We start from the raw sequence: 26,665 nt of genomic DNA, 5'->3' as shown, positions 1-26,665 counted from the left end.
ACGTAATCGTATTGCCAATCGAAAGTTCGTTTAATCGAGGAAAAAACATCAAAGAGGATTTAAAAAAATATTTTACAAAGTTATGAGTGACGTTATTTTAAATAATGAAAATACGAACAATTATATTTTCCCGACTTCGAATTTTTTTTGCACGCATGTTTTCATTGCGTGTAATAAATAGAATGTCCTTTTATACAACATTTCCTTTAACAGTATTATTTAACTTTTATTATAACAGAAAGCGTAAATAATGCTACAAAAATAAAATTATCGGCGTTAATCTAAGTAATGCAACAGCCCTTAGCATTTCAAATAGTGACATAGTTTTACTTCAAATGCATAATGAAGTATGTTTTTATGATATATGTCTGCATCGCGGTAACTAGTGCTCTCTTGTCAAAAATTAAACAAGTTGTTTCAGTTTTAAATCCTTTGAATGGTAAGTATTTAAATGTTTATATTTTAAAAATGCCGTTTTTTCAGTTCGTTTAAATTTATTATTCGTTTCTTTGGAAATTAAAACCGCACAATGATTTTTGCTGTATACGAAAGATTCATTTTATTGTACTTACTTAATTTTAATATTTAATTGACTTTTATTGATTATTATAATGCACAGTTAAAAAAAAAACTTTTTGAATCACAACTTTAACAATAAAGCGAAAAAATTTAGATTTTTCAAACAATTTGGAAGGAAAAGGAACAATTTTTTTTAATTTCGTTACATTAAGTGAACAAGAAGTACTAAAATACCTAAACCTGCATTGACGTTAAAATTTCACCAGTTGAAAAAAATCATAAATATTTTTAAGAGAAAAGATTTGTAACATTAATCCGAATCGAACATGTTAGTTATCTTATAAAAATGTAAATGTGATTGCGATTACTAAGAGTAAGTAACCGTGCAATTATTTATGTGCATTTTGATATCTTGAAAACTTTTCTTTAGCGTTTCTAACTTCATTGATCACACTGATAGGTTTATCTGAATCAACACCTCATAGAAGAGAGAGAGGGCCTCAGCACGGATCAATTTAGTAGTCCGACGTAACGAACATAAACTACGCAGTGGTGGAATATTGAGAAAGATGTCACAAGGTTCGGGGTACTACAGTCCCTAGCCAAATTATCAGACGCACTATAAGACTCTATGTAAAATGTCAATTTTCAGGTGATACTCTACAGCTTTATTGTTTTTACAATGCTGAAACCGGTTTTTTCAAGCTTACGTTTGTGCATCAATGGGTCAACATTGTAACGCAATATGTTAAAAATAAATACAAATAGGAAGTATATAAAAAATCTTCGGAATAAAAACCCATTACATGTATGTTTAAATATAAAAGTATTGCATATAAACTCGTGCAAAACATGTCATTATTAAAAAACTACAATGCGTCGAATTATTTGGTCTAATAATTATAATATACCAATATAATACCTGATATGATAAATATTCCATGTTTATATAATATATTGTCTAATTTATCCAGTCGTCGAATTTATATTTTAGGATTTTACATAGAATCTTATAGTGTGTCTAATAATTTATCCAGGGACTGTAAGTTGAGCAGTTGGGATCTAATTTCTTGTTTATGGTAATCTGTGCTGATGCAATACCTCCTAGAAGAGTCTCAACAACGGATCAATTTAGTAGTCTGAGCATAAACTAACTGAGCAGGGGTGTTTCGTTTCGGTTATTTCGGTTATCGTATTCTTTTATCCAAATATAATTTCACGCAAATATTTTTAATTTTTATTATCTTTTAATATTTCATATAATAATAGTCGGAACAATTTTGAATTGTCAGGTATACAAATTTTAACATCATGTCGAAGAATGCAATTTTATGTGGCAAAATACAAAATAAGAGCACAATCAGTACAATAGTTTCTGAGCTAAGCAATGGAGAAAAAAAAAGGACCATATTTATTTCTCTAGAAAATCAAATTCGGCGAAAGTATGTTTAGTTTGAAGCAGAGTTGGCCAAAAATGTAATCGATTACATTTTTTGATTACAGTAATCAATTACTTGTAATCATGATTACAATTTTCAAAAATTTTGATTACAGCTGTAATCATGATTACAATATTGATTACAGTAATCAAATACTTGTAATCATGATTACAAAGTTTGATTACAGCTGTAATCATGATTACATAGTTGATTACAGTAATCAATTACTTGTAATCATGATTACAACTTTCAAAAAATTTTGATTACAAGTGTAATCATGATTACAATTTTGATTACAGTAATCAATTACTTGTAATCATGATTCCAAGCAATTGCGATTACAAGTAATCACAACAAAAACGATTACAAGTAATTATGTTTACAAGTAATCAAAATATATGATTACATGTAATTTGATTACTGTAATCAAAATTGTAATCATAATTACAGCTGTAATCAAAATTTTTTGAAAGTTGTAATCACAATTACAAGTAATTGATTACTAGTAATCATGATTACAAGTAATTGATTACTGTAATCAAAATTGTAATCATGATTACAGCTGTAATCAAAATTTTTTGAAAGTTGTAATCACGATTACAAGTAATAGATTACTTGTAATCGTGATTACAAGTAATTGATTACATAGCTGTAATTATCTGTAATCAATTACAGTTGTAATCGATTACTGTAATCAACGGTCAACTCTGGTTTGAAGTATGTTTATTCAGAGAAAAATAAAGACTTGAAATATCGTCTGTGGTTGTTAAGTCCAATATTTGAGGTGACTCCTTTGAACAATTAAGATGCAGCCTTTGTACGTGAAAATACGATCGTTAGATCAAAAGTTATTCAAGGTGTTTCGCATTGTGCACATACCAGAGTATTTCTGAGCTCAACTAAACTTGAAGTGGAGGTAGCAGTTTAAAAAAATCGTACGAATTGACTTGCATCTATGACCGGAAATGCTATTGTTATATATGTCCAAAATGGGCATATCTATTTAACACATTTGATTTAGTAAGTTTATTTACCTGAATTTAATATTATCTAATAATTATTGTCGAAAATTAATTCAAATATGCTCAGATTCTCTTCAATTGCAATTTAATGGTTTAACAGCCGATAAATCACAAAAATAAATTAATACAAAGCAGCTATTTCTATACCTATATTATTTTAATTTCCGCCAATAATAATACAAAAAAAAACAAAGTTAAGGTAAATAAAAGTACCGGTTCAAATGTGCATGAACAGCCAGCCGATAATGGGGAGGGAAACTTAGCAGTGCGCAATGCTATTTCAGGCCATGGGCTGTTATAGAAGTCACAATTCTAATAACGAGCCATAGCTTCTCTCGAAAGCTTGTACAAAATGTGCAGAGAGCCGTAATGGCTCAGACGATTGAGCTTCCAATGAGGTGAACTAGGTTCGAATTTCATTGATGACTGGTCGATACGAATTCCGTATCCGGTTTGCACCGACCACAATGCTGACGTAAAATATCCTCAGTGGTAGACGGATCATAGGTTAGAGTCCCCTTGCCGTCAGGCTAACCGAGGGAGGTTCACGTGGTCTTCCTCTCCATATAACGTAACAGAGGGAGTTCTATCAAAATGTCCTCCACGAAGGCAAATTTCTCCCAATACTTGATCCAGAAGTTCCCTTGTCTTCTGGATTTCGTTCAAAATTGCAAGGCTACGGAGTTGAACATGAGCAGTCATAGATCCAAAAATGGGATCTGGCTGTTCAAAGACTGTTATAAAATAAAATAATCTTCCAAAACATCATGCATTAATAAACTCTGTGTTTTAGTATACTCAAAGGACAATTAATTGACACTTAATGAATGAAATTTCTCCAATTTCAGTTCTGTATACGAACGTGTGTGTGACCGATTTAGGATGTTTCTACACTGGACCTCCCTTCCATCACTTGGTCAACAGGCCGATCAGCCTGCCTCCAACGAAGGAACCCGGAACTAAGTTCCAGCTTTTCACGCCTTCAAACCCTCACGACGTGTACCACTTGAATGTAACCAGGCAGTCCATACTCAACTCGACTTACAATGCAAAGCACAAGACTAAAGTGCTAATTCATGGATTTGCATCGGATTTGAACCAGAATGATTTCAGATACGTGGGTATCAAAATTTATTCTTTTTAATTCCATTTTTAGCTGTTATATTCCCTCCCCTTTCACCCTAATAGATGTTTTGACATGTTTCAAATAATACAATTTCCAGAATTGTTCTAATTATTACTGAAAATAATTAGTGAATTACGTACCCATTTAGTGACGTTTAAGGGAACTTTCACCTGCCGTAATGTGCAGTAAGCAAAATAAAAAACGGAATATTCTGAACAACTTTAATTGAGTCGTGGTGGCTCAGGGGATGGAGCGCTCGCCTTCCGAGTCGCTATACGAATTCGAATCCCGGCAATGGTTAATCGATTCGAATTCCACAACCATTTCGCACTGACCACAGTGCTGATTTGAAATATCCTCAGTGGTAGACAGATCATGGGTTAGAGTCCCGTCGCCCTCAGACTAACCACGGGAGGTTTACATGGTTTTCCTTTCCATGTAACACAAATGCGAGTTAGTTCCATCAAGAAGTCCTCTACGAAGGCACATTTCTCCCTATACTTCATCCAGGAGTTCCCTTTTCTTCTGGATTGAGTTCAAAATTGCAAGGTTGCGGAATAGAACATAGGAAGCTCAAAATCGGGTTGGCTGTTCAACGACTGTTAAATAAAATAATTTTAATTTAATGATCGGATTTTCCCGAACTCAATTTCAATGGTTCAAGTGCATAATCGTAAGTATGCTAATTAATTAATGCTGACGATATTTTAAATGACAAAAACAGTCACAAAAAGTATTTTCTCTGAACAAACACACCTTTTTCCCCCGACAAATTCGGATTAGTGAATTTGAACAGAAATTTACGATTTGCTTAAAAAGTTCTTGAGTTATTGCGAAATATACAAAAAGTAAAATTAACATTAAATGGTCTAAACTTTCAATCGCTCGCCTGATTAATTGGAATCATATATTCCAGATTACGACATCTATTTCCGATTGAAGAGTCAAATTACGTTTTTGTGTCTGATTTCATATCGTCTAGACTAATTATGTAGCATGCTTGAGGTTAGGCTATCGAACCATTAAGATTGAGTTATTCAGGTTCTTCAGTTCTTTATTTTAATTTTATTTATTCTTCTGTGAACGAAGCTCTGTTTTCTGCGTTAAGTCCACAATTTCAGTTCTACACGGTAGTACTATAAGAAAAAATCTTGGAAAAAAACTGACACGATATTTTATTTGAGTACATGTGAAGGCTATAAGAATTTATTTTGTTTAAAAGATGACTTTAAGATGATAAAAGTTGACAGATGAGTTAGTTTAGAAGTTAACCGATAGACTTCAAAAGTGATCGGTGATTTCAAAATGATATTTTAAATAAACGGGAGAAGACGGATATTTACAGCTTTCGGATTAGGTTATCAGATAATTTATTCAAAATTTTAAAATTAGTTCTAAAGTTCCTCAATAGATTGCGCTGTTAGCTGTTATTGCTACAAAACAATATTTTGTGCAGACGATTTCATTCGAAAACATTTACAAAAGCGTTGTCGATTTTGACTTCTGACTGCGCCAAATTATTTTCGCAAATGGTGGTTATTTTTAAAAAAGAAAAAATGTTTTATAGATATTTTGAATCGGTTGCGCCATCTGTAGAACAAAACTTGCGACTAGTTTTAATACTTTCTGAAACTAAATTTTTCGGTTTCCTTAGGAGAACTAGACGAACCATACACTTTTATATCTCGTTATTTTCCCCAAGGATTTTTCATCTCGGTTATTTTCGGATCATCTTGCATCATATAATAAACCATTAAACAATAATAACCTATTATTTCAGATCATGAAAAAAGCCATATTGGAGGAGGGAAACTATAATGTTATTGTCGTAGACTGGACTGCTGACAATGGATTTCCATATGCTCAAGCCGTTGCAAACACGAGAACAACAGGTGCCCTCATAGCGAAGATGATTAACTTAATAATTGTAAGACATTTTATGACAATCTCATTTTTTGCTTTAAACATCACTACTTTCCGGCCAAGTACAGGCCGTGTAACCATTGGTAACCGTGTATCCATAACTCATCACAAATAAAACATTATCAATACACAAGCAAATTTTATTTTATCCGATAAAGAAACATCACAGGTTTCCCCCCATTAATATTCAATATGTAAAACTTTGATGCTGCAGACTACAACTCTTAAGTCCAATTTTTGCCACACTATTGCTACAACAAGTCAAATGCGGTTGTGTTCTATTGTCTATATGCTGCCTCTTTGCTAAATGCAACAATAAAAGGAAGATTATGAGTCTTTAATTTTTCAACAAGATAGAGCACCGTTACCTGACAGACATTCATGATTTCCTGATTAACGAGCTTTGTGGACGTTAGATTGGACGCGAGTCGGACGACGACGATCGACTTCTTTCATGAACACCACCACGCTCTCCAGTCTGAACACCCTGTGTTTTTATTTATGGGGTTACATCCAAGATTCCATTCGTACTTCCTATGCTTCGGGATTTAACAAAATTACACTGATGGATCATAATTGCTTTCGCTACTATGGATCGAACTACAACTGTTCTAAAAAATTGCAGCGAGTACGTCAGGAATTTGACTTTAGACTTACAGTCTGCCGCATCACCAAAGTTTCTTATCTTGAACATCAGTGAAAGAAAAAAAACTTGCGATGTTTTTTTGTTTGTCAGGTAATAAAGTAAAATTTGTTCATGCATTGTTAATTGCTTGTTATAAGCATTTCAAATCACAAAGCTCCAAAGGGAATTGTGACACAACATATATTACATCAAGAAAATACGTAGTTTTATAGGGAAAAAAGATGCTGAAATTATAAAATTATATTATGCAATTTAATTAAAACAATGCAAACAAGCAGTAACAACAACGCTCTTCACGACATTAAATAATCCAATTAAGTTAAATTCCTAAACATGATTTCTCTTATTCTTTTGTTGCCAAGGCAACTAGAACACGTTTCTTAATGTCAAAGGTCCCGCAGTGGACTGATCGTTAAGATACGGTTCCCCTCAGATCACCGAAGTTAAGCATCACTTTCTGTGGTCAGTGTCTGGGTGGGTGACCACTTGGATCAGTCTGCGTAGGGACCGAGGGTGTGCGGTATGGGTCCTCGTTAAACTGTTCTACCGTAAAGTGCTCGACTTCGCGTGCAGGTCGTTGGGCTACCGAAGCGGGGGTGCCACCCCCTCTGCAGAGGATCAAAATTGTGATGGCATATCTTCGGATCATCCTCAGGGATGTTTCCCAGACCGTCGCCAATAGCCTATGGTGAAGCTCTAGTGCGACGTAAATGAACTACAACAACAACAACTTAATGTTGAAATTTAGTTTATCAAAAAACAAAAGAGCTTCGGTAGTACTTCCTGTATCAGTTGAGTTGAGATATAAAGAACAGATTAAATTTCAGTAAATGAAAATTCAAAAAGAGACTTCGTTTTAACAATCAAGTTGAGCTTTCTCTAAAAGTTTCTCCCAGTCGTTGAAGTTAATCTTTTTTTACTTAGTCTATATTTATTAATATTTTTTTCATATTTTTTTTTTTAAATTTTTTATTTTAGAATACTACAAGAGCTAGGGCAAGTGATTTCCATCTTGTCGGACACAGTTTAGGGAGTCACGTGGCAGGTTATGTTGGAGAAAGAGTGAAAGATTTGGGAAGGATAACTGGTAAGTAGAGTTTGATTCACGGTTTAGAATTTATTAAGACATAACAGTGCTACTATTAATTTGTTATTTCTTATGTTTTTCAATTTCAATGATTTGTTATTAAAAGAAAAATGTGAGTTTGTAGAAGAAATTCTAAAAGGCCTTAATAAAGAACTTTGTACGCTTTCTACAGATGAAGCAGCTCTCAACTCTCGAATTTAATAATACTATTTAAAATATAGAAACAAAAAAATTAAGATGATTATGATTTTTAAATAATTTATTTACATTTTTAAATGTAGGAAGATTTGCGCATGAATTACCGTGTCAAAGTGATTGCTTAAACTAAGCCGCAAAGTTTATTTTATTTATTTATTTTTTTGAAGCAGTTGCAACTCTATTCGATTTGTGTGTGTTTTGATTTCGTATTAAGGAAAACTTGCATTTAAAGGAGAGCAATAGATTAAAATTTTCGATAAATGAAAAAAAAAAGTTATTTAATTTTTAGATAGTTTATCTTAAATAACCGAAATATTGAATTGATTTTCGTAAAAATGTAAAAATTACAGCATAATATGTCGACCGTGGCAGGCTGTGACATACATAAACAATTTTATTTTATATTATATCCGTCGTTGAACAGCTGACTCAATTTTCGGGTTTACGACTACTAATGTTCAACTCCGTAGCCTTGTAATTTTGAACCAATCCAGAAGACAAGGAAACTCCAGGATCAGTACCCCCAGAAGTATGATTTGCTATGGGAACATGGAGGACTTTGCGACTCGACAGATTTAACGCACATCAGTCACCATTTACTACACGAGGAGTCTTCGGCGGCGGGGATCGAACCCACGAACTTCTTAACTTCTTGGACATGGGCCCAGCTTCCTACCGACCAGGTTATCCCGGCCTATACATAGACAATTGAACTTGTGGATGGCCGATCACAGGTTTAGTGGTTACTGTACTGGACAACAGGGCCAGTGGTTGTGGGTTCGAATCCCACCGTACGCATGGATGTAACTTTCTCCTCCATGTCCTTTCTACTGTGTGATTGGGTGAATGTAACCCTCCCTATTAACGGGTTTGTGGTTGTATGACGTGGGCGACGCTACTCCAGACCTCGGTGGCCTAGCCACAAGTGCCTACTGGTTAACGATAAGAGAGTAGCGATTTTGGCACTTCTGAGGCCAATGGTAAATAGATCCAAGAGCCATTGAAAAAAAAAATACAAAGACTTGTGGGATGAGTTAGTTAATGGATTTGCTCCTCCTATCAAAGTATTTTAGAAAAATACTATCATTTTAACTATTTTATTGAAATAATTTGTTTACGTTATGCAAGAAAAAGAATGAATGGCATTTTCAATAAAGTAGTTGAAATTGCAAATTATTTAGTTTCACACTAGAAAGACTGAAATACCTATATTGCCCAAAAGCAGTCAAAATGACTGAATTGTGAAGGAATGTATAAAGAAATTTGTTTAAAATTAATTTTTAATATTTTTTATATTATTTTCAGTTACATAACAAGTTATTAGTAAATATCAGCAATAAAAATAATTATAAAAGTCACAAAATTCTAAGAAATTGCGTCATTATAAACATCATTGTTTTTCTAATTGAAATTAAAAAGCAGTCAAAATGACTTCCTTGGACAATCTAGTGTTAAAGAAGGTTGCAAAGGGTTACTGACAGTTTTGGAAGAATTAGAAATAAATGTAGGCCATAATCTAAAGAAAGATAATGAGAAAAAAAATGATAAGGTCGAACAAGATACAAAGATCAAAATGAAGATCCCCGCAGAACTCTAAGATACTCTAATACTCTGATACTCTAAGAACGTATGAGGGCAGATAGAGTAGGAAAACTCCTAGACTAGTCATTTAGGTTGTTGACAATGATGGAGATCTGCATCGTTTAGATCTGTTACGCATTACTGTTAGTTATAAAATTTTAATCGCAATTTACTCGGAAATATATTTATTTTACTTTCTGTATGTCTAATCAGTACAATTTTCGACCGGTTTACTTCAAATTTTGATATTATGTATAATCCCGTTAATAAGTTCGTTGTATGGAAAATTCGTTAAATAGAAAATCACCTTTTAAAATACTTAAACAACACAAAACAGGTTTTAAATTCATAAACACTAGACATAATTAAAATAACAATTGATACACCTTTATCTTGTAAACTAGTATCTACTATTTATTTTATTAATCTTAGTCATAAAAGAAATCTGCATAGAAAACAAGAATGGAGCAAAACATTATCCAGTGTTACACTACCATGCTACATACATTTCCAACTAAAAAAAGCTTAAGTTTATGTACAAAATTATAGCTAAAGTAATTTTAAACATACATCACTACATGCGTTCTTAAGTTTAATTGCTACTGATGAAATCTGTTTTCTTTGTCTGAGTTTTTCGTTTGAAATGCAAAATCTGCATAGAATGCAAACAAAAAAGGAAAGGGATTTTACTGCTTGCTCTGAAACTTAAGTGGCTTCGAAAAGCAGTTCGAGATCATTCCCCCATAAAATGCGTTATCAAGTTTGAAATGTTCTGTAATATTTTGGGAAATAGGGAAAGTGGATCTCAAAGAAAATTTCGTTAAATAAAAGATTTACTTCGCTATTTGGAGGTTATTTTACGAAGAAATTTCCGAAATATTCTTGGTTTTTCGAAACAATTCGCAAAATAGAGAAATTCGCAAAATGGAAGTTCGTTAAATGGAAGTCAGACTAATTTTACGTCCTTTTTTGAATTTTTTTTAAAACACAGCCATTTTGAGAGATTAAAAAAAAAAAAAACCCTACGTGCAACGGATACTACATACATACAATTTAAAAAAAATCAAAATCGAATCAAATTTTAATGATATTTTTTTCAAATAATGAGATCAGCAAGTTACGGATAAAAAAAAAACTCTTCACCATCCAAAAAGTAGGTAGGTACTGCAGCTCTAGTGCGGCGTATATAAATACGCCGCACTAGAGGTGCACAATGGGCTATTGGCGACGGTGTGGGAAACATCTTCGAGGATGGTCTGAAGACATGCCATCGCAATTTTGATCTTCTGCAGAGGGGATGTCTTCCCTGCTTTGGCAGCCCGACGACATACGCGCGAAGTCTAGTACTTTACGGTAGAACTGTTTAACGAGGACCGATACCGTGCACCCTCGATCTCAACGCAGACTGATCGAAGTGGTCACCCACCCGCTCTCTGACCGCAGCCAGTGATGCTTGACTTCGGTGTTCTACTGGGAACCGCGTCTTTACGATCAGTCCACTACGGATCCACGAGCCAGGAGGAAAAAGAAAGAGAGATGGACCAAGTACAAGATGATTAGGTAATGTGGAAAAGTAGAAGATATACTATTAACTGTGGACTGTAGATAAAGAAAAAATAAAGCAGTTTGACATTGCCGTAAATGGCAATCGATTGTAGTGCTGGTCGAAGAAGAAAGCTGTAGATTTGAATAAAGGGTGTAGGTCTTTCATTAATACTAGCTAATCATAGGTTATTTTATTAAATGGATTAATATTGCAAATACTCTTAATGTAAATATTAATTTAATATTGAGAGTACAAATTAGTTCGGTCCGTTTTCAAAAAAATGGCTCTGGTTGTTATGAATGTTTCATAGTGACAGCTGGTTTCGGTGGTTTCAGAGAGGTTAGACATCTGTCAATAATATTCTGTTTATATCGCTTAGAGTTTCATACAAAAACCCTGTTTTTTAATTTGTTGAATGCGTCAAATTTTGTGGAAAATAAGCAGCATTTGCGGGAGGTTTTATGTTTCTGCTTTAATTTTACGAAAAGTGCAGCTGAAGTGCATCGAATGCTTGTAGAAGTTTATGGTAACAATGCTCCAACTGATAAATCATGTAGGAAATGGTTTCCACGTTTCAAGAATGGTGAATGTAGAATGGTGAATGCCATTGCACTGTGAGCTGCTACAATCTGGCGATTGCATTACGGGCGATCGGTATAGGCTACAATTGATTCGTTCGAGCCGTGCATTACGAGAAAAACTGCCGGAATACGAGCAAAGACATGACAAAGTTAATCTTCTGCATGATATTGGTCAGCCTCATGTCGCAAAATTCGTAAAAAAATTATTTGGAAGCGCTCAAGTGGGATATTTACCTCACCCGCCGTATTCGTCGGACATTGTTCCTTCTGATTACTGGTTGTTCCGACGGATGCAGCATTGTTTTGCAGATCACCGGTTCACTTCCTTCGCAGAAATCGAAAATTGACTCCTAACTTGGATCGCCTCAAAAGACGAGACATTTTTTCGAGATGGAATTCGAAAATTGGCTGAGAGGTGGGAAAAAGTAGAAGCCAGCGATGAACAATTCTTTGATTAATCTGTTCATTCATTTTGTTCTGAAATAAATGCATTTTTAACCACACAAAAAAACGGACCGAACTAATTTGTACTCCCAATATTAAGGAGCGTATATTCTTTCTCAAAAACAGGTTTAGATCCAGCAGGACCCTATTTTCAAGTGGATGATAAATCCGTAAGATTAGATCCTTCAGATGCGTTTTTTGTTGACGTTATTCATACAAGTGCTGCTGACTCCATTATGGAAGGTAAACAAAAATTACGTGTTTAGATTGTAAACTATCTCATAAAATTGTACGTGCTTTTTCATACCATATTTTATAAATTGATTATCAATGTAAGCCTAGAAAACTCATATTTGCTAAATTTACAGTATTCTAAATGAGATCTTTGCATTTAAAATTAGCCAAACCTATTTGATAGCGAAAAATTTTAGTATTCTTTTTTATTCTTTTGAGTTATTCTAATCGAAGACACTTCTTACATTTTTTTTATATTTTTCAAAAGACCTTACCTACTTATATTTGTCTTAAAAGTCAAAAAAAAATTTACATATGCTTTTTTTGAACTACATAGATTCTAAAGGGAGTATAAAAATTATTTTAGTAATTTTGAGTCAGTTTGCATAAAAATTAGATTTTTTTTTCTGCTTAAGAGATTTTACTTTATTTTGTATTTTTGCTGCTGAGTTTTTTTTAATGAATTTTTGTTTTCCAAAAAGTTTAAAGAAAGCTTCCTATAAGGATTTAAAAAATTGCTAAGAATTATTTTATTGCAATATTCCCAATGAATTTTTTTTCTTTCAGTTTAACCCTTTGACGCAAAATTTTTATTTAATATATTTACAAACTTTTTTTCATTATTTTATATTAATTTAGATAATTTAGATATAAGTGAATGTGTAGTGAATAAGTGAAGAAATATTATAATTATTTTATAACTTATGGTTATGAAATTCAGCATGACACACCGGTGTTTTTTTCTGCGTTAAAGGTAAAATCTCTCAAACACAGCTCACTTGCGAAAAATAATTTTTCCAATTTACACTTATTTGCAGTTATCTAGATCTAAGAAAAGCAGTTATTCATCATTCAAATATCATTCATTTACAAAATAAATTGTTGGTAAATTTTTGAATATGAATGAAATAAGAAAAAATAGTGCGTGGAGTCCCTCCGCGCGGAAGAAGTGAAACTTCGTAATGTAGAAATGAAAATAGGAAGGGGTAGAAATTGATTTTTAGTGAAATCATATTGTTTCTTTAAGACAAACTTTATTAACATTGCTTACAATTCACAATTGATCGCATCTTTTAATTATCATTTTCGAGTGGAGAAATATCCAAATCTATAACATTTACAATGGGATTATGATAACTCAAGTAAGATATGAAATGTTCTATTTTTTCAATATTTCTTGCAAAAACTGCATCAATGGTAGTTCCTCCTGTTGGATCATTCCTACCATTTATCATTTCTAATCCAAATTTGTCGTTAAGGAAGGTTAATAATGTTTCAGCCTCACTCCTTGAGGTCACGTTTTAGCCCTGTTACTGATTTTTCAGGTATCCATTTCCATACGGAGCTGTTGTACCCGGCCTACAAAAGTAAAGACAACCCAGAATTTATGAAACAAATGGCTCTTGAAACTATTAGCCAAATACCATCAGATGCTTTACAACTATACACAGATGGCAGCAAGAGCGACGAAGGTCATTCGGGTAGTGGGGTTTTTATTAAAACACCCACGTACACATTGAGTCTCAAAATTAGAAATTCTGAATTTTGCTCAGTTTTCAGATCTGAGCTTATTGCGATTGAAAATGGCCTAAGACATGTTGAGAATATTGCTGAGCCTGACTTTAAGCATATATGGATACTGACGGATAGCAAATCTTCAATCCAACACCTTAGCAACTGGAGGAATGGAGACAGGGCTGCGGCTTCAATTTTGGGGATGCTCTTCAGGCTCTCTGCGGACTTTGGAGTACACTTGCAATGGATTCCATCACACGTTGGAATCAAAGGTAACGAGATGGCGGACTCACTGGCTAAAGATGCTTCTTTGGAACCTCTACAGCCAGATCTACCTTCCACTTTCAACGAGGTCTTTTCAGAGTGCAAAAAAATGTTTATGGACCTCTGGAGGGGACCTCCGCATAGTTGGTATTTCAGAAAACGACCTGGAAGTGCCTTGCTTTTTGAGGGACCTAGAAGCCAGCAGACTTGTTTATCTCGCTTTGCAAGTGGACACTTGAGGTGTCTCTCGTATGTTCAGGGGCAAAAGACTTTTGGACTTTGCACTAAATGTAGGACTGCTCAGGCTTCGCCCGAGCATATTCTAAACTGTATCGATTTTAAGATCGACGAGGTTTTTTCAAAACCTCATCTGTTTTTAGACTTCCTGGACATTTTTGGACTTATGGAATTGGTCTAATTGGGATGGACCTCTTGGGGATTAGAAACAACGAAACAACAATAATGTTTCAGCTTCAGGTAACGAGAAAATCACATTTAAATCTCCTGCAAGGATCACAGGCCACCGCCAAAAAAAGTCGCCAGCGCAAATGATTATTTTAAGATAGCCCATTGACTAATTCAAAATAGAAATGCGTAATTTTACTAGATTGCTAGGCAACCAAGCTCTGACTGTAAAACTGGTATACTACGCGCATGCGTTCGAGTGTCATGCATTCAGCGTTAAATGTTTAACGCAACCTTGTTGGAAGTCGCTTCCAACACTCGCTTTCACTTCAATTAAACTACCTTTTTTACACTTTTCTAATACAAACATAATTCCTATAATTTAGCAGATTTTTTTAGTAACTATTGAGCAATTTTTCATAATTAAAAATGCTAAAATATATTTTTACTTGTAGATAAGAGTGTGAGAAAAAAATTGTAAATAAGGGACGCAGATGTCCCATTTGCGTTAAAGGGTCAAGTGCAACGGAACGCATAATTTTGTAAGAAAAAACAATAATGACATCAATTTTTTCAAAACTTTTCCAACCACTGCTAAAAAAGAATTATTTTGTGTCGTTATTAATACTATTATGCGTTTATTACTGTTATTTAAGACTGCGAGGGGTGATTTTTCTATTTTTTTCCTTGCCGCATATTATAAACCATTTTGTAGGCTTTATCAATAGAAATTCCTATTAAATGTCACAAGACAGAAAAAATTTCACTAAGATAAAAATTCCCTAAGAAATTTCATGTTAGTTTTAAACTTTAGCTTCTAGTGTTTTGTGTTTAATGTTGATAGAAAAAGACTTAATTATTTATTATTTTCCTGAAAAATTAAATTCAAACTAAAAAGGAGACAGGTTAAATTGTATTATTTTCATTTTTCTCTTTTGTTAAAAAAATTAAAAGAAAAAAAAACTCTTTACTTTTCTTTTAAAAACTGCAATTTAAACATTTAAATGAGGCACTCTATTTTCTTTTATTGCTTTATTTGCTTTAAAATCAGCTTAGTTCTAAAACCACCGTAACATAATTTTAGTGATCACTATCTGAAAGTAATTATGGTACATTGTGGTACAAAAAAATAATATTTAAATTTAAATGCCAAAAAAAATGATGTCTGTAGATGTTTAAAAATAATTTGTTAGATGAAATTTAATAAATTTTGAATCTGGACGCCTCAAATATTTTTGAAGTTATACTTCTTATGCGACTTCCAACAAGGTTGCGTTAAACGTATAACGCTACATTTTTATTGGCCGGGAAATCACGTGGCCGGGAAATCAATGGTCATTCATTTCCATATTGTTTTGGTTCTCACTAGCATAAAAATAATAAAAGTCATAAAAGTATTGTTTTTGTTGATTTGATACACATATATTTAATAGGATAGTATTTTTTATTTTCAAATTTAGTGGATAACAATTGTAAAAAATGAGTGAAAACAATCCCACGGACAATGCGACGGATTTAAGGTTATGTCAAGGTACGTCTCTTGTGAATATCAATTGATTGTTTCTCTTCTGAAATTACATTCACATACATTGTTAATACAAATACATTTTCTATTGCGAGACGATGAGGTAACCACAAGCACTTCCACCGGTTCAAGAGGTCCACGGGAGAAAAATGCACAATATTACCGTTATTACAGAGCACGGAAGCGAGCGGAGCAGAAAAAAGAGTCGTTGAATAGAACTAGTGATCCTTCTACGACTGCTGATTCTTCTACAATTAACGTCGCAGGTTACGAAGTTTAACTTCTTCCGCGCGGAGGGACTCCACGCACTATTTTTTTTATTATTTATTTCTGTTATGAAATGCTCTCTGATGTTTTGTTTCAGGACTAGGTATGGAAAAACCTGTAGGACACGTAGATTTCTATCCGAATGGTGGAAAGAGCCAACTAGGATGTGACTTGGTGTCAAGAACCAGCGAAGTGATTTTAGGCAGAGAGTTAAACTGTGAGTTAAAAAAGAGCATATTTTAGTTTAGTTAAAAAAAAAATTTTAATAAAATTTTTATGCTCAGGGTTTATATTCATGTGAAATTTTAAAAATGATTTTTATTTTCTAATTTGAAATCTTTTGGAAGAAAACCTTGTTAAAAACATTCTCGATTATGGTAAATTGTCATCTAGTTAAAGCTTAAAATTAAAAAAATAAATAAATAAAAACTAAATTTTTGATCGAATGATCGGCTTAACACTAATCGAAGCTCAATCTGTATGATTCAAGGAGTAGACTTTAACCCTTTGACGCAGATGGGCCACCGGTGTCCCTTTTCAGGTATTTGTTTTCTGACGCTCTTATACCGAAGCCTAAGAATGAAAGTTCCACCACCAGCCATTAAAAAAAATTGCAAGCAAAGAAATTTTTTTATACTTTATAATAATAATTACAAAAAAAAATCTCTTAGGTATAAAAATCTCTTATTGTATTTGTACTAAAATATAAAATCTAAAAAAAGTAGTTTGAAATTGTTTTTTTTTCATTCATATTCAAAAATTTATCCGATATTGATTTTGTAAATTAAAAAAACTTCAATGATGAATAACTGTTTCTCTTAGATCAAAATACGTAATTACAAATAAGTGTAAATTTGAAATATTATTATTTAGAAGTGAGCCTTGTTTGGAAGATTTTAGCTTTAACGCAGAAAAGATCCCCACGTTTCATGCTGTATTTCATAACCATAAATTATTAAAATTCTAAATATAATATTTTTTTAATTTATTTTTACCTAAATTAATACAATATAATGAAAAAAGTATGAAAAATATATTTAATAAAAATTCTGTGTCAAAAAGGGTAGCTACGCTATTAATTTTTTTATTGATGAAACCTGGCACAAAGCGAATGTCTGACAAAGCATTTGCCTGAATAATTTACCTTTATATATTATAGGGATATTTTTTGGCATTTTAACCATCAAAATATAAGGCGTAGGCGCAATATGGAAGATAGTTTTGTCAGAGTAGCGCTTGAAAGTTTGAACTTCTTAATAATAGTTTTTTCTTTTTGTTTATTTTATAATATTTTTTTAAGTATCAAAAAATTGTTTAAACTTGTTTTTCGAAGATTTCATACAAAGCATACTTTTATTAAAAATAATTTTCTAGATTTTTTATTTCAGAATTTATTTAGGGTAGTAGAAATTAAGCTATAAGTTTTCACTTCACTTTAAACTGCGTAATTTAAAATAACAAAATACAAAACTTGAACGAAATTGGATGAATGGTTTGAAAAATATCGAAAATTCATATTTTGAAATTTCCATTTCTGAAGAACTATTCAACTAATTTTATTACAGTTCTGTATTTTGTTATTTAAAATTACATAGTTTGAAATGTAGTAAAAACTTAATATTTAAAAGTTTTAAAATTATTAAAAAGTAACGTAAATTTTTTTCGCGAGATATGATCTTCAAGAAAATGAAATACACAATTGTGCGGTATAAGCTCCTTTGATTCACGTAAATAATTCAGCGTCTTTTCCTTTAAACTTTATCATCAGATATCATATCTGAATTTGGACAGTAACACGAAAAGTAAGCGTTGTGTTTCAGTCTGCGCGTTATATAGACTAAATATATGTTGCTTTTAAAAAAAAATCATTGTAGCTCTCTCTCGGACATTAATAAATCATATTTCAATCGTAATTTTCAACTGTAGCTCTCCCCAAGAAAATAAAAAAAATCATATTTCAATGACAATTTCCAACTGTAGCTCTCCCCTGGGCAATAATAAATCATATTTCCATAGCAATTTCCAAACACAGCCCTCCCTAAGACAATAAATAATAAGTCATATTTCAATGGCAATTTACAACCGTAGCTCTCCCTAAAAAATAATAAATCATACTTCAAAAGCAATTTCCAAAGGTAGCTCTCCCTAAAAAAATAATGAATCATATTTCAATAGCAATTTCGAACTGTAACTTTCCCTAGAAAAATAATAAGTCATATTTCAGTATCAATTTCTAACACCTCAATAATAATTTCAATTGCAGCTTCTGCAAAATTCTTTCCATCAGCTTGTGACCACGAACGAGCGAATGAGTTTTTCTCAGAATCCGTAAAAAACTCCAGTTGCCAATTCATCGGAGTTCTATGCAACAGCTATGAAGATTTCGAAAAGAAGAATTGCACCACTGAAAACTCAATCACAGCCGTCATGGGATTTCATGCCAGGAAGCGAAGAGGATTGCAATTTCCGTCAAAATTTTACTTAAAAACGAATGATTCCTATCCTTTTTGTATCAAAAGCAAACAGCAGTCAATTGAGAGTAGAAGTAACCAATCAAGAGCCACCAATCAAAGTAGAAACAACACATCAAGAGACAGCAATCAAAGTGGAAACAACCAATCAAGATCCTCCAATCAAAGTGGAAACAGCCAATCAAGATCCTCTAATCAAAGTGGAAACAACCAATCAAGATCCTCTAATCAAAGTGGAAACAGCCAATCACGATCCTCTAATCAAAGTGGAAACAACCAATCAAGATCCTCTAATCAAAGCGGAAACAGCCAATCAAGAGCTTCCAATCAAAGTGGAAATAGCCAATCAGGAGCAACAAATCGAAGTAGAAGTGGAAACAGAAGAAGAAGAGGTGGAGGATAAATATTCAATTACAACGACGAACTTAAAGATTTGCAAAAACTCCAAACTAGGCATAATAGTCTGGACTTTCTAACTGCTTCGTTTAGTATGAAACATTAGCCTCAATTTTGACAATCTCAAATATGTCAGAAAAAAGTTCAACCGCTTCTATTACGCAACGAATTCTGCAGTAACTGTGTGAGGAAGAAAATCTCAGTTCACATCCAGGTTCAAAAAGTAGCTTCCTTTGATCTTGAGCAAGAGTGAGGCAAGCATTTACGTTTTGGCTTCAGGCTCGGTTGACAGTTAAACTTGAAAATGGAAAAAAAAAGCTATTACCATGACTATTGATGATGCATGTCATTAATTTAACCTTTTGCGGAGCAGAAAATTATATTGCGAAATCTTGAACAATGAAGCTGGTTGTCTAAAAACCGTGTTGTTTAAGAGATAAAAACTATTAAAATTTTACCTGTTTACATTGTGGTCAAAAACAAGTGGGACACTATTTATCAAACAGCCTCTGAAATGGTCCTGTCTGACCATAAACCAAGTTGAAAGTCTCTGTATCTCGTATCTAAAACGCTGGTAAATTATCATAAAAGTCAAACCTTATAAATTCTAAATCCTTGTTCGTTATTTAGCTAAAAAATAGAACATCTTAAAAGTGACAAAGTTGCTTAAACGTCCCTCACAACATAATCTTGATTGTTAAATGTTTGAAGCGGCTATTTAGTTTGTTACAGCTGATAGTTTTTATACCTCTTTGCCAATGTATTTATAAACCATAACGTGTTTAATAAACTGAATGATGGCATATTGCTCTCAATACACCAAAAATTAGAGAATTATATTACAAAAAAATATTTGTAGTACTCAGTAATTTTGAAAACATATCAAGAAACTATTTTATGTAATATTAATAATCAAAACTAAAAAAAAAATTCCATAGCTAGATGATTTTTTTCCTTCTGAAATATCAATTGCCTACTGCGGAAAATAAGTACTCATCACTGAGAAGTACATAAAGAGTTTTAATTCTAATGCTAGAGCGTAATAAAGGGTAGTTAGGTATTTTATTTACGTCGCACCAGAGCTGCACAATGGGCTATTGGCGACTGTCTGGGAAACATCCTTCAGAATGATCCGAAGACGACGGGCAATCGCAATTTGGATCCTCTGCAGAGGGGATGGCTCCCCTGTTGTGGTAGTCCGACGATCTGCACGCGAAGTCGAGCACTTTACGATAGAACAGTTTAACGAGGACCAATACAGCACACCCTCGGTCCCTACGCAGACTGATCAAAATGGTCACCCACCGGCTTACTGATCGCAGTCAGTGATGCTTGACTTCGGTGTTCTACTGGGAGCCGTGTCTTTACGATCAGTCCACTGCGGTACAGAGGGGGTGGCGTATTTGACATAAAAGGGGGCGTATTTTATGTCAAAGCGTCGCAAATAATAGACATAATTCATTATCCTACCCCTTGACGATTAGTTTATGATGTAGTAGAAATCACAGAATAATTTTAAATATTTATCTATGTTTATAAATATTGCTCATCTATGTACGAGATTTGTTACAAATATAAACATTGTTACGCTGTTTAGAGGATTTGTAATGTATGTAAATATTATTAATTTTAGAATAAGATTTGTAATATTTGTTAAATACTGTTTGCTAATGAATAAGATTTTTAATCAAAACGTTTGAAATTTGTATAGATGTTTTTGTATTTTGTATAAACGTTTAATATTTGTATATTTCTGATGAGTATAATTATTGTTACGCTGTATAGAGGATTTTTAATACACATAAATATTGTTAATTGATGCATAAGATTTGTAATATTTACGAAATACTATTTATTAATGAATAAGATTGTTGATCAAAATGTTCGAAATTTGTATGCATTTGAATAATTTATGCTTTACGTTTTTAGAGAATTGTTTGTGATATTTCAATAATTCGAATATTAAAATTATTTTTTCCTCCTGCTACAAAATTAGCATTATGTACTACCACATCATCATTAAATCATGGTTTTATGATCATATTTAAGTAAAAAGTTTGAAAGACGATTTCAATAAGCATATTTTAGTAATAATAAAATAGAAATTAATGTTTTTATTTTACTTCATAGTACTATGCATAACTATTTCCTTCTGTATAACAAAATGTCCAAAATCCAATGCAACAACAAGATTGTCAGAAAATTTCATGTGACTCCTATTCCTATTACTTAGAAAGAAACTAAGTATTGTTTTTTTCTTGAAAAGTAGTCGAAAATTAAACGTAAGAAAAACGTTGTTAAAAAGTAATAAAATGTAAATAGGCCATTTTAAAAACATAAGTGGTACACATTTAATTAAAATATATAATTTTTATTTGTAGAAGATCTATTGAAGCTTTAAAATCAGTATTACGCTGTTTGGTTCATATAAATTATTACCAACTAAACTCTGAATGATCTCATTAATGATTAGCAAGACACTTCTAAATCATTGAGTTAATAGTTAGAAACTCAACTTCAAATTAACCATTAAATGTTTCTTCACCGAATTCCGATTTTTTTGGCAACTTATTTCGAAATAACTCGATTATTAGTTAGAAACTCAACTTCGAATTATTCAATCAATGATTCTTAACACAATTCCGAATGAGTTAATTAGTGATTAACAAATCATTTTCAATTTATTCAATTCATGTTTAGAAGTTGAGCTCAAAATTCTTTAAAATAATCCAAATATAATCTAATAATAAAAATCCGAATCTAATAATAAATATAAAGCCAAAAGAGTTAATTGATGATTCGCAACTCATTTTTAAATTATTCAGTCGATACTTAAAAATTGAGCTCAAAATTATGCAATTAATAATTCGTAACTCATTTACAAATGAGTTGAATGAATACAATTCATTTTTACATTATTCAATTAATAGTATGTAATTAAGTTCAATTAATGGCTCTTAACACAATTTCGAATGAGTTAATTAATAATTAGAAACTGATTTCCAAACTATTCAAGTAAGAGTTAGAAATTGAACTCCAAATCATCCTATAAACGATTTAAAACTCGAATGATTAAAAAATAATTAAGAATAGTGAAGAATAAAAAATATAGGCGAAAAGCAAATAAACTTGTATTTGATTTACTTATAATTTATTGCATGAAGTAGATGTTTTAAAAATTGTATCGAATTTTTCATTCGATTTTATGATTTTTATTAGGTTAGTCAAAATTAAATAAGTTTAATTTATTAAGTAAGATAAATTTTTTTGATGCAATATCGCATCAGTTTCGCTCTTAAACTGCTTTAAAAATATTATGGCAAAAAATTTTGGGGACAAAATTGTTACTATCATTTTATCTAATGAAAAAGGATCCAACTTGATTAAAAATTTAGATCTCGCTAATATTTAGACATTTAAAGGTCTTTCTAAAGGTGCTATTTTTACATTAAACTGTTCTTTAGTATTGTTTCTAGGTAAATGGTCTGAAAGACTAACGGAATTTTCAATAAATAACAGCATGATACAAAAAATAAAAACACAGTGCTTACATGGAAATCGTCGGAAAACCATTTTTCACGAAAAGCTCTCTCTAATAAATTTAGAAATGTGACTTATATTATACTGTCCATAAACTCTTCATTTTGAGTATTACAGAGTGTAGAAAAATTTTGTGTCAACGTTATAACACTATCCAATGAAAAATAGAAATTTGTCAGAATTTGATTTTAAAAAGATAAATTAAATAATAGAGAATTACTCTACTTAAATGTTAACGTCGCGCAAATTTCCACCAAAATGAAATATTAAAAAATATTTTTTATTAAATTTCAAAAAAGTAAAAGAATGTAATAGATTCTATTTTTCAGTGTTTCCTTTTTTTTAAAAATAAAACTTAAATGTCATAAAACATATGTTCGAATGTCAACATTTTCCATGACATTTCAATACTCGAAGAATGGGAAAAAAATATTCTTTAAGACAATGTATGACATTCTTCAGTGAAAAACACTTGTAATATTCTCTTAATATAAAAAGAAACAGAAATATATCTGTTTTCTGCTTTAATTTTTAACATGGATCCCCGGTTGGTATCGTGTTTTGTTCTTTTATTGACTGCGATCGTCTGCCAGGCCAAGATTATACGCAATTCGAAATCAGACAGTAAGTAAAAAGGCTTAACAGTGTTTTTTATTGCGCATGCGCCAAGGAAAATAAGCTGTTTAAATGCAGTAAATATGGTAAATGATGTAAAGTTATGATTTAAACTATATAAACAATCTTGCTGTAAAAATTATGTCGACTTTAGAACAGAACTTATATATTTTAAAAGTTATCAAACTTTTTTAAAAATTGCTAATTAGGTGAAATTCTTATCCTCGATACCAGAGTTTCACTAATTGTGTTCCGCGGATCTTCCGCGGGGAAGAGTCACTGGGGTTCTGAGAGTTAAAATTTTTAAAATCAGTAATGATTTTGAAAATTGCAATTAAGTTTTTATATCAAAACCATAAACCATGATTTCTTTGTTAGTTTGGTTAATTTTAGGAAATTAAGTAAAATGATAATAAAAGAAAGTCATAGCAAAATTCATAAAAATTGCACTAGTATATCTCGTCGAACTTTTCAATTCAAAATAAAATGACCAAATTTAAGAATAATGAATTATGTTTCTATGATAACCATTTTAAACGTTTAGAAGAGTTTTTCCTTTTTTTTCGAGAAGTATAAATTCAGCTTATTTTATTCAGCTAGTCATCAAGACAAATTCAGAACTAGACTAGATACAACTCCAGTCCCAGGAATTTAACTGTTTGTTATAAAAACCTATTATTTTAAGAATCTTATTGGAAAAAAAAACGATCGTTGAAAAGCATTTTCCTTCTTCCCATTTTATTTTATAATATAACCGTCGTTGAACAGCCGACCCAATTTTCGGGTTTACGACTACTAATGTTCAACTTCGTATCCTTGTAATTTTGAACCCAATTCAGAAGAGAAGGGAACTCCTGGATGAAGTATTGGGAGAAATTTGCCTTTGTGGAGGACTTTTTGATGGAACTAACCCGCATTCGCGCTACATGGTAAGGAAAACCACGAAAAAATTTCACGGTTAGCTCTACCGCAAGGGAACTCTAATCCACTATCCGTCTACCACTGAGGATATTTTACGCCAGCACCGTGGTCGGTGCAAGCCGGATGAGGAAATCGTATCCACCAGCCATCGCTGGGATTCGAACCCGGTTCATCACACTGGAAGGCGAACTCTCTATCCCCTGACCCACCACTGCTCCATTTTTTACATTAAATACATATTGTGAAAATAATAAATAGTCTACTTTTGGTTAATATGTTCACGGGTGTTAATGAATTATATTAATATATTAAGGATTCCGAATAAAAAATGCTCGATTATTTAGGGTTCTGTAACCGAAAAAAATTGGTAACTAAGGTGACCAAATATATGAACTGTGGTTTCAGGACAAATCAGAGGAGCGTCCTCGAAAAATTTTATGATTTGAAAATACCCATATATTTATGAAAAATATTAATTTTTATGTGAAACAAAGATTTTTTGTTTGTTTGGCTGAACCATTTTCTTTATTACTGAACACTTTTAAAATATAACACAATGTTCTGTATTTGAAAGCATGTAAAACGAATGAGTGCATGATTAATGAAATATGTTTATTTCTTTGCTGAAATTATTTAAAGACGAGCATATATACCGTTTTCCCTCTTTAGCATGGGGCTTATTTTGCTTTTCGTTTGTATTCTCTGTAAGATAATACCATATTGTTAAAAAAAAAAAAGAAAAACATGCGCATTTCAAGTTTTTTTTTCATTTTTTTTTTGATATTTCACTGCATATAAAATATTATGTTTTCAGAGGACTTTGTGGACTTCAGAGAAACATGTTTAAATGTGAGAAAAAAATTTGTCCTCAAAGAGTTAGAAATTTTTTTTGAGGACAATAAAGGAAATTTGAGGACTGTCCTTAAGATTTGAGGACGTCTAGTCACCCTATTTTAGACGAAATGCATCAAAATTAATGAATAATACTCAATATTTGAAATTTTTTAAAAGCTAACATATGACAGTGTTGGGACAACTTTATTGTAGAATATTATTAAACATTGTTAATATTAAAAAATATATCATCAATATTAAAAAAATAGATCACCCACACTTTTCATTTTCCCAAAACTAAGGCTTTTCTTCACAGTTACGTATTTCGCCATTTTCACAATTAGCATAAAGGGCGTTTGTTAAAGATAGACCTAACTGGACCTACCAGTCTAGCTGTTGCATCTTGCAGTGGTTACAAAAATAGCATACTATTTGTAGAAAAGCATAATTTCTTATGTTGACGGGATTTTCCTAAAACAATTTTAACAAAGTATAATGCGGTTTATGTTAGTTAATTCTTAAGCTTTTAAGGTTGATAAGAAAGGCACAAGTAAAGAAAAAAGAACAAATATCCTAAATAACTTTTGTTCCAATTATCAAATTTTTTGCATACAATTGGTTCTTAATGATTTAGGAAGGTTGATCACGAATATTATAATTAATTAGTGTTTACTATTAATTAAGTTATGAAATCAGACACGCAAGCTCTCTTTCTCTGAATAAATATACACTTTTTTCGTCTAATAATTTTTAATTAATATTTATAATATTTTTCATTGTATTTAATACTAGTGGACAAAGTTTTGAATTGTAAAGTATACAATCTTTCACATAAAGTAATTTTGCATGACAAAGTATTGGATTTGGAAAAAATCGGTTGAATAGTTTCTGAGAAATCAAATTTTAAATATCTGACTTTTTTCCAATTTTAATTTTTGACATTGTTTAATAATATTCTACAATAAAAATCCATTATAACGATAATTGACAATAAAAAATGGAATTGGCGTTATAGCGAGCTTATAGTTATTAACAAATAATCATACTTAATGATAAAATAAGTATAAAAAAAAAACAAACTAAAAACTGAAGTAAAGTAAAATAGTCGTTAAAACGAACTGGTCGTTATTTAGTAAATACTCATATTTAATGCCAAAATAGAAGCAGTATAAAATACGACACGTGTGCGAGCTCCTTCGTCACACGAATTCTTCCCCTCTTCAGTGGGCGTAATCCTTAATCAATCTTCAACTGTCGAAATCGGAGGGGTGAAGAACTAAGATGAGGCTTGAAGAGGGGTGCTAGAGGATTATCCTTTATCACCTCTTATTTGCAAATTATTTATAACAAGCTGATTATAATGCTGATTAGTAGAGGAAAGCAAGTGCTTTTTTGAAAGTTATTATCCTAAAATTTCAAAAATTTATTCTTGATTTAAGTTTAAGTTATTTAATTTCAGACAATTTATAATTCCTTCATTTGTTTTAATTTTTTTCATCCCTTGTCCTTTATCACGAAAATTGAATTAATTTTTCTCCTTGGAATAAAGCAGAAAAATCTGAAGAC

The 26,665-nt window shown here is 31.9% G+C and overlaps 2 protein-coding genes across 3 annotated transcripts in view; both read left to right on the top strand.

The window, feature by feature from the left end:
• Positions 1–249: 249 nt before the first annotated feature.
• Positions 250–21,001, top strand: LOC107455537 (pancreatic lipase-related protein 2). Its single transcript, XM_087161826.1, has 7 exons — positions 250–439; positions 3,829–4,097; positions 5,887–6,033; positions 7,654–7,762; positions 12,239–12,355; positions 16,420–16,539; positions 18,586–21,001. Exons 1-7 carry the CDS (start codon positions 343–345, stop codon positions 19,194–19,196), a joined length of 1,470 nt encoding a protein of 489 aa, XP_087017952.1. The 5' UTR covers positions 250–342; the 3' UTR covers positions 19,197–21,001.
• A 2,202-nt stretch (positions 21,002–23,203) lies between these two features.
• Positions 23,204–26,665, top strand: part of LOC147812083 (pancreatic lipase-related protein 2-like) — a 32,856-nt gene continuing 29,394 nt past the window's right edge. Inside the window, exon 1 of one of the 2 annotated variants that reach the window (XM_087161824.1) lies at positions 23,204–23,353. In XM_087161824.1, the coding sequence (XP_087017950.1) occupies positions 23,266–23,353 (88 nt within the window). In that variant the 5' untranslated portion in view covers positions 23,204–23,265. The remainder of the gene's footprint in view (positions 23,354–26,665) is intronic. The other variant, XM_087161825.1, reaches the window with a different exon arrangement.

Source organism: Parasteatoda tepidariorum, chromosome 4 (genome assembly GCF_982258835.1).
Source record: "Parasteatoda tepidariorum strain Cologne lab strain chromosome 4, Ptep-v5.0, whole genome shotgun sequence".
Taxonomy (NCBI): domain Eukaryota; kingdom Metazoa; phylum Arthropoda; class Arachnida; order Araneae; family Theridiidae; genus Parasteatoda; species Parasteatoda tepidariorum.
The sequence above is the reverse complement of the archived record's forward strand: the minus strand, read 5'-3'. Positions and strand labels throughout refer to the sequence as shown.

Coding starts and splice junctions, on each gene's coding strand:
- LOC107455537 (XM_087161826.1), top strand. CDS start 343: ATGAAGTATGTTTTTATGATATATGTCTGCATCGCGGTAACTAGTGCT. Junction 440..3,828: donor AGTTTTAAATCCTTTGAATG/GTAAGTATTTAA, acceptor CTCCAATTTCAG/TTCTGTATACGAACGTGTGT. Junction 16,540..18,585: donor TTTAGGCAGAGAGTTAAACT/GTGAGTTAAAAA, acceptor TTTCAATTGCAG/CTTCTGCAAAATTCTTTCCA.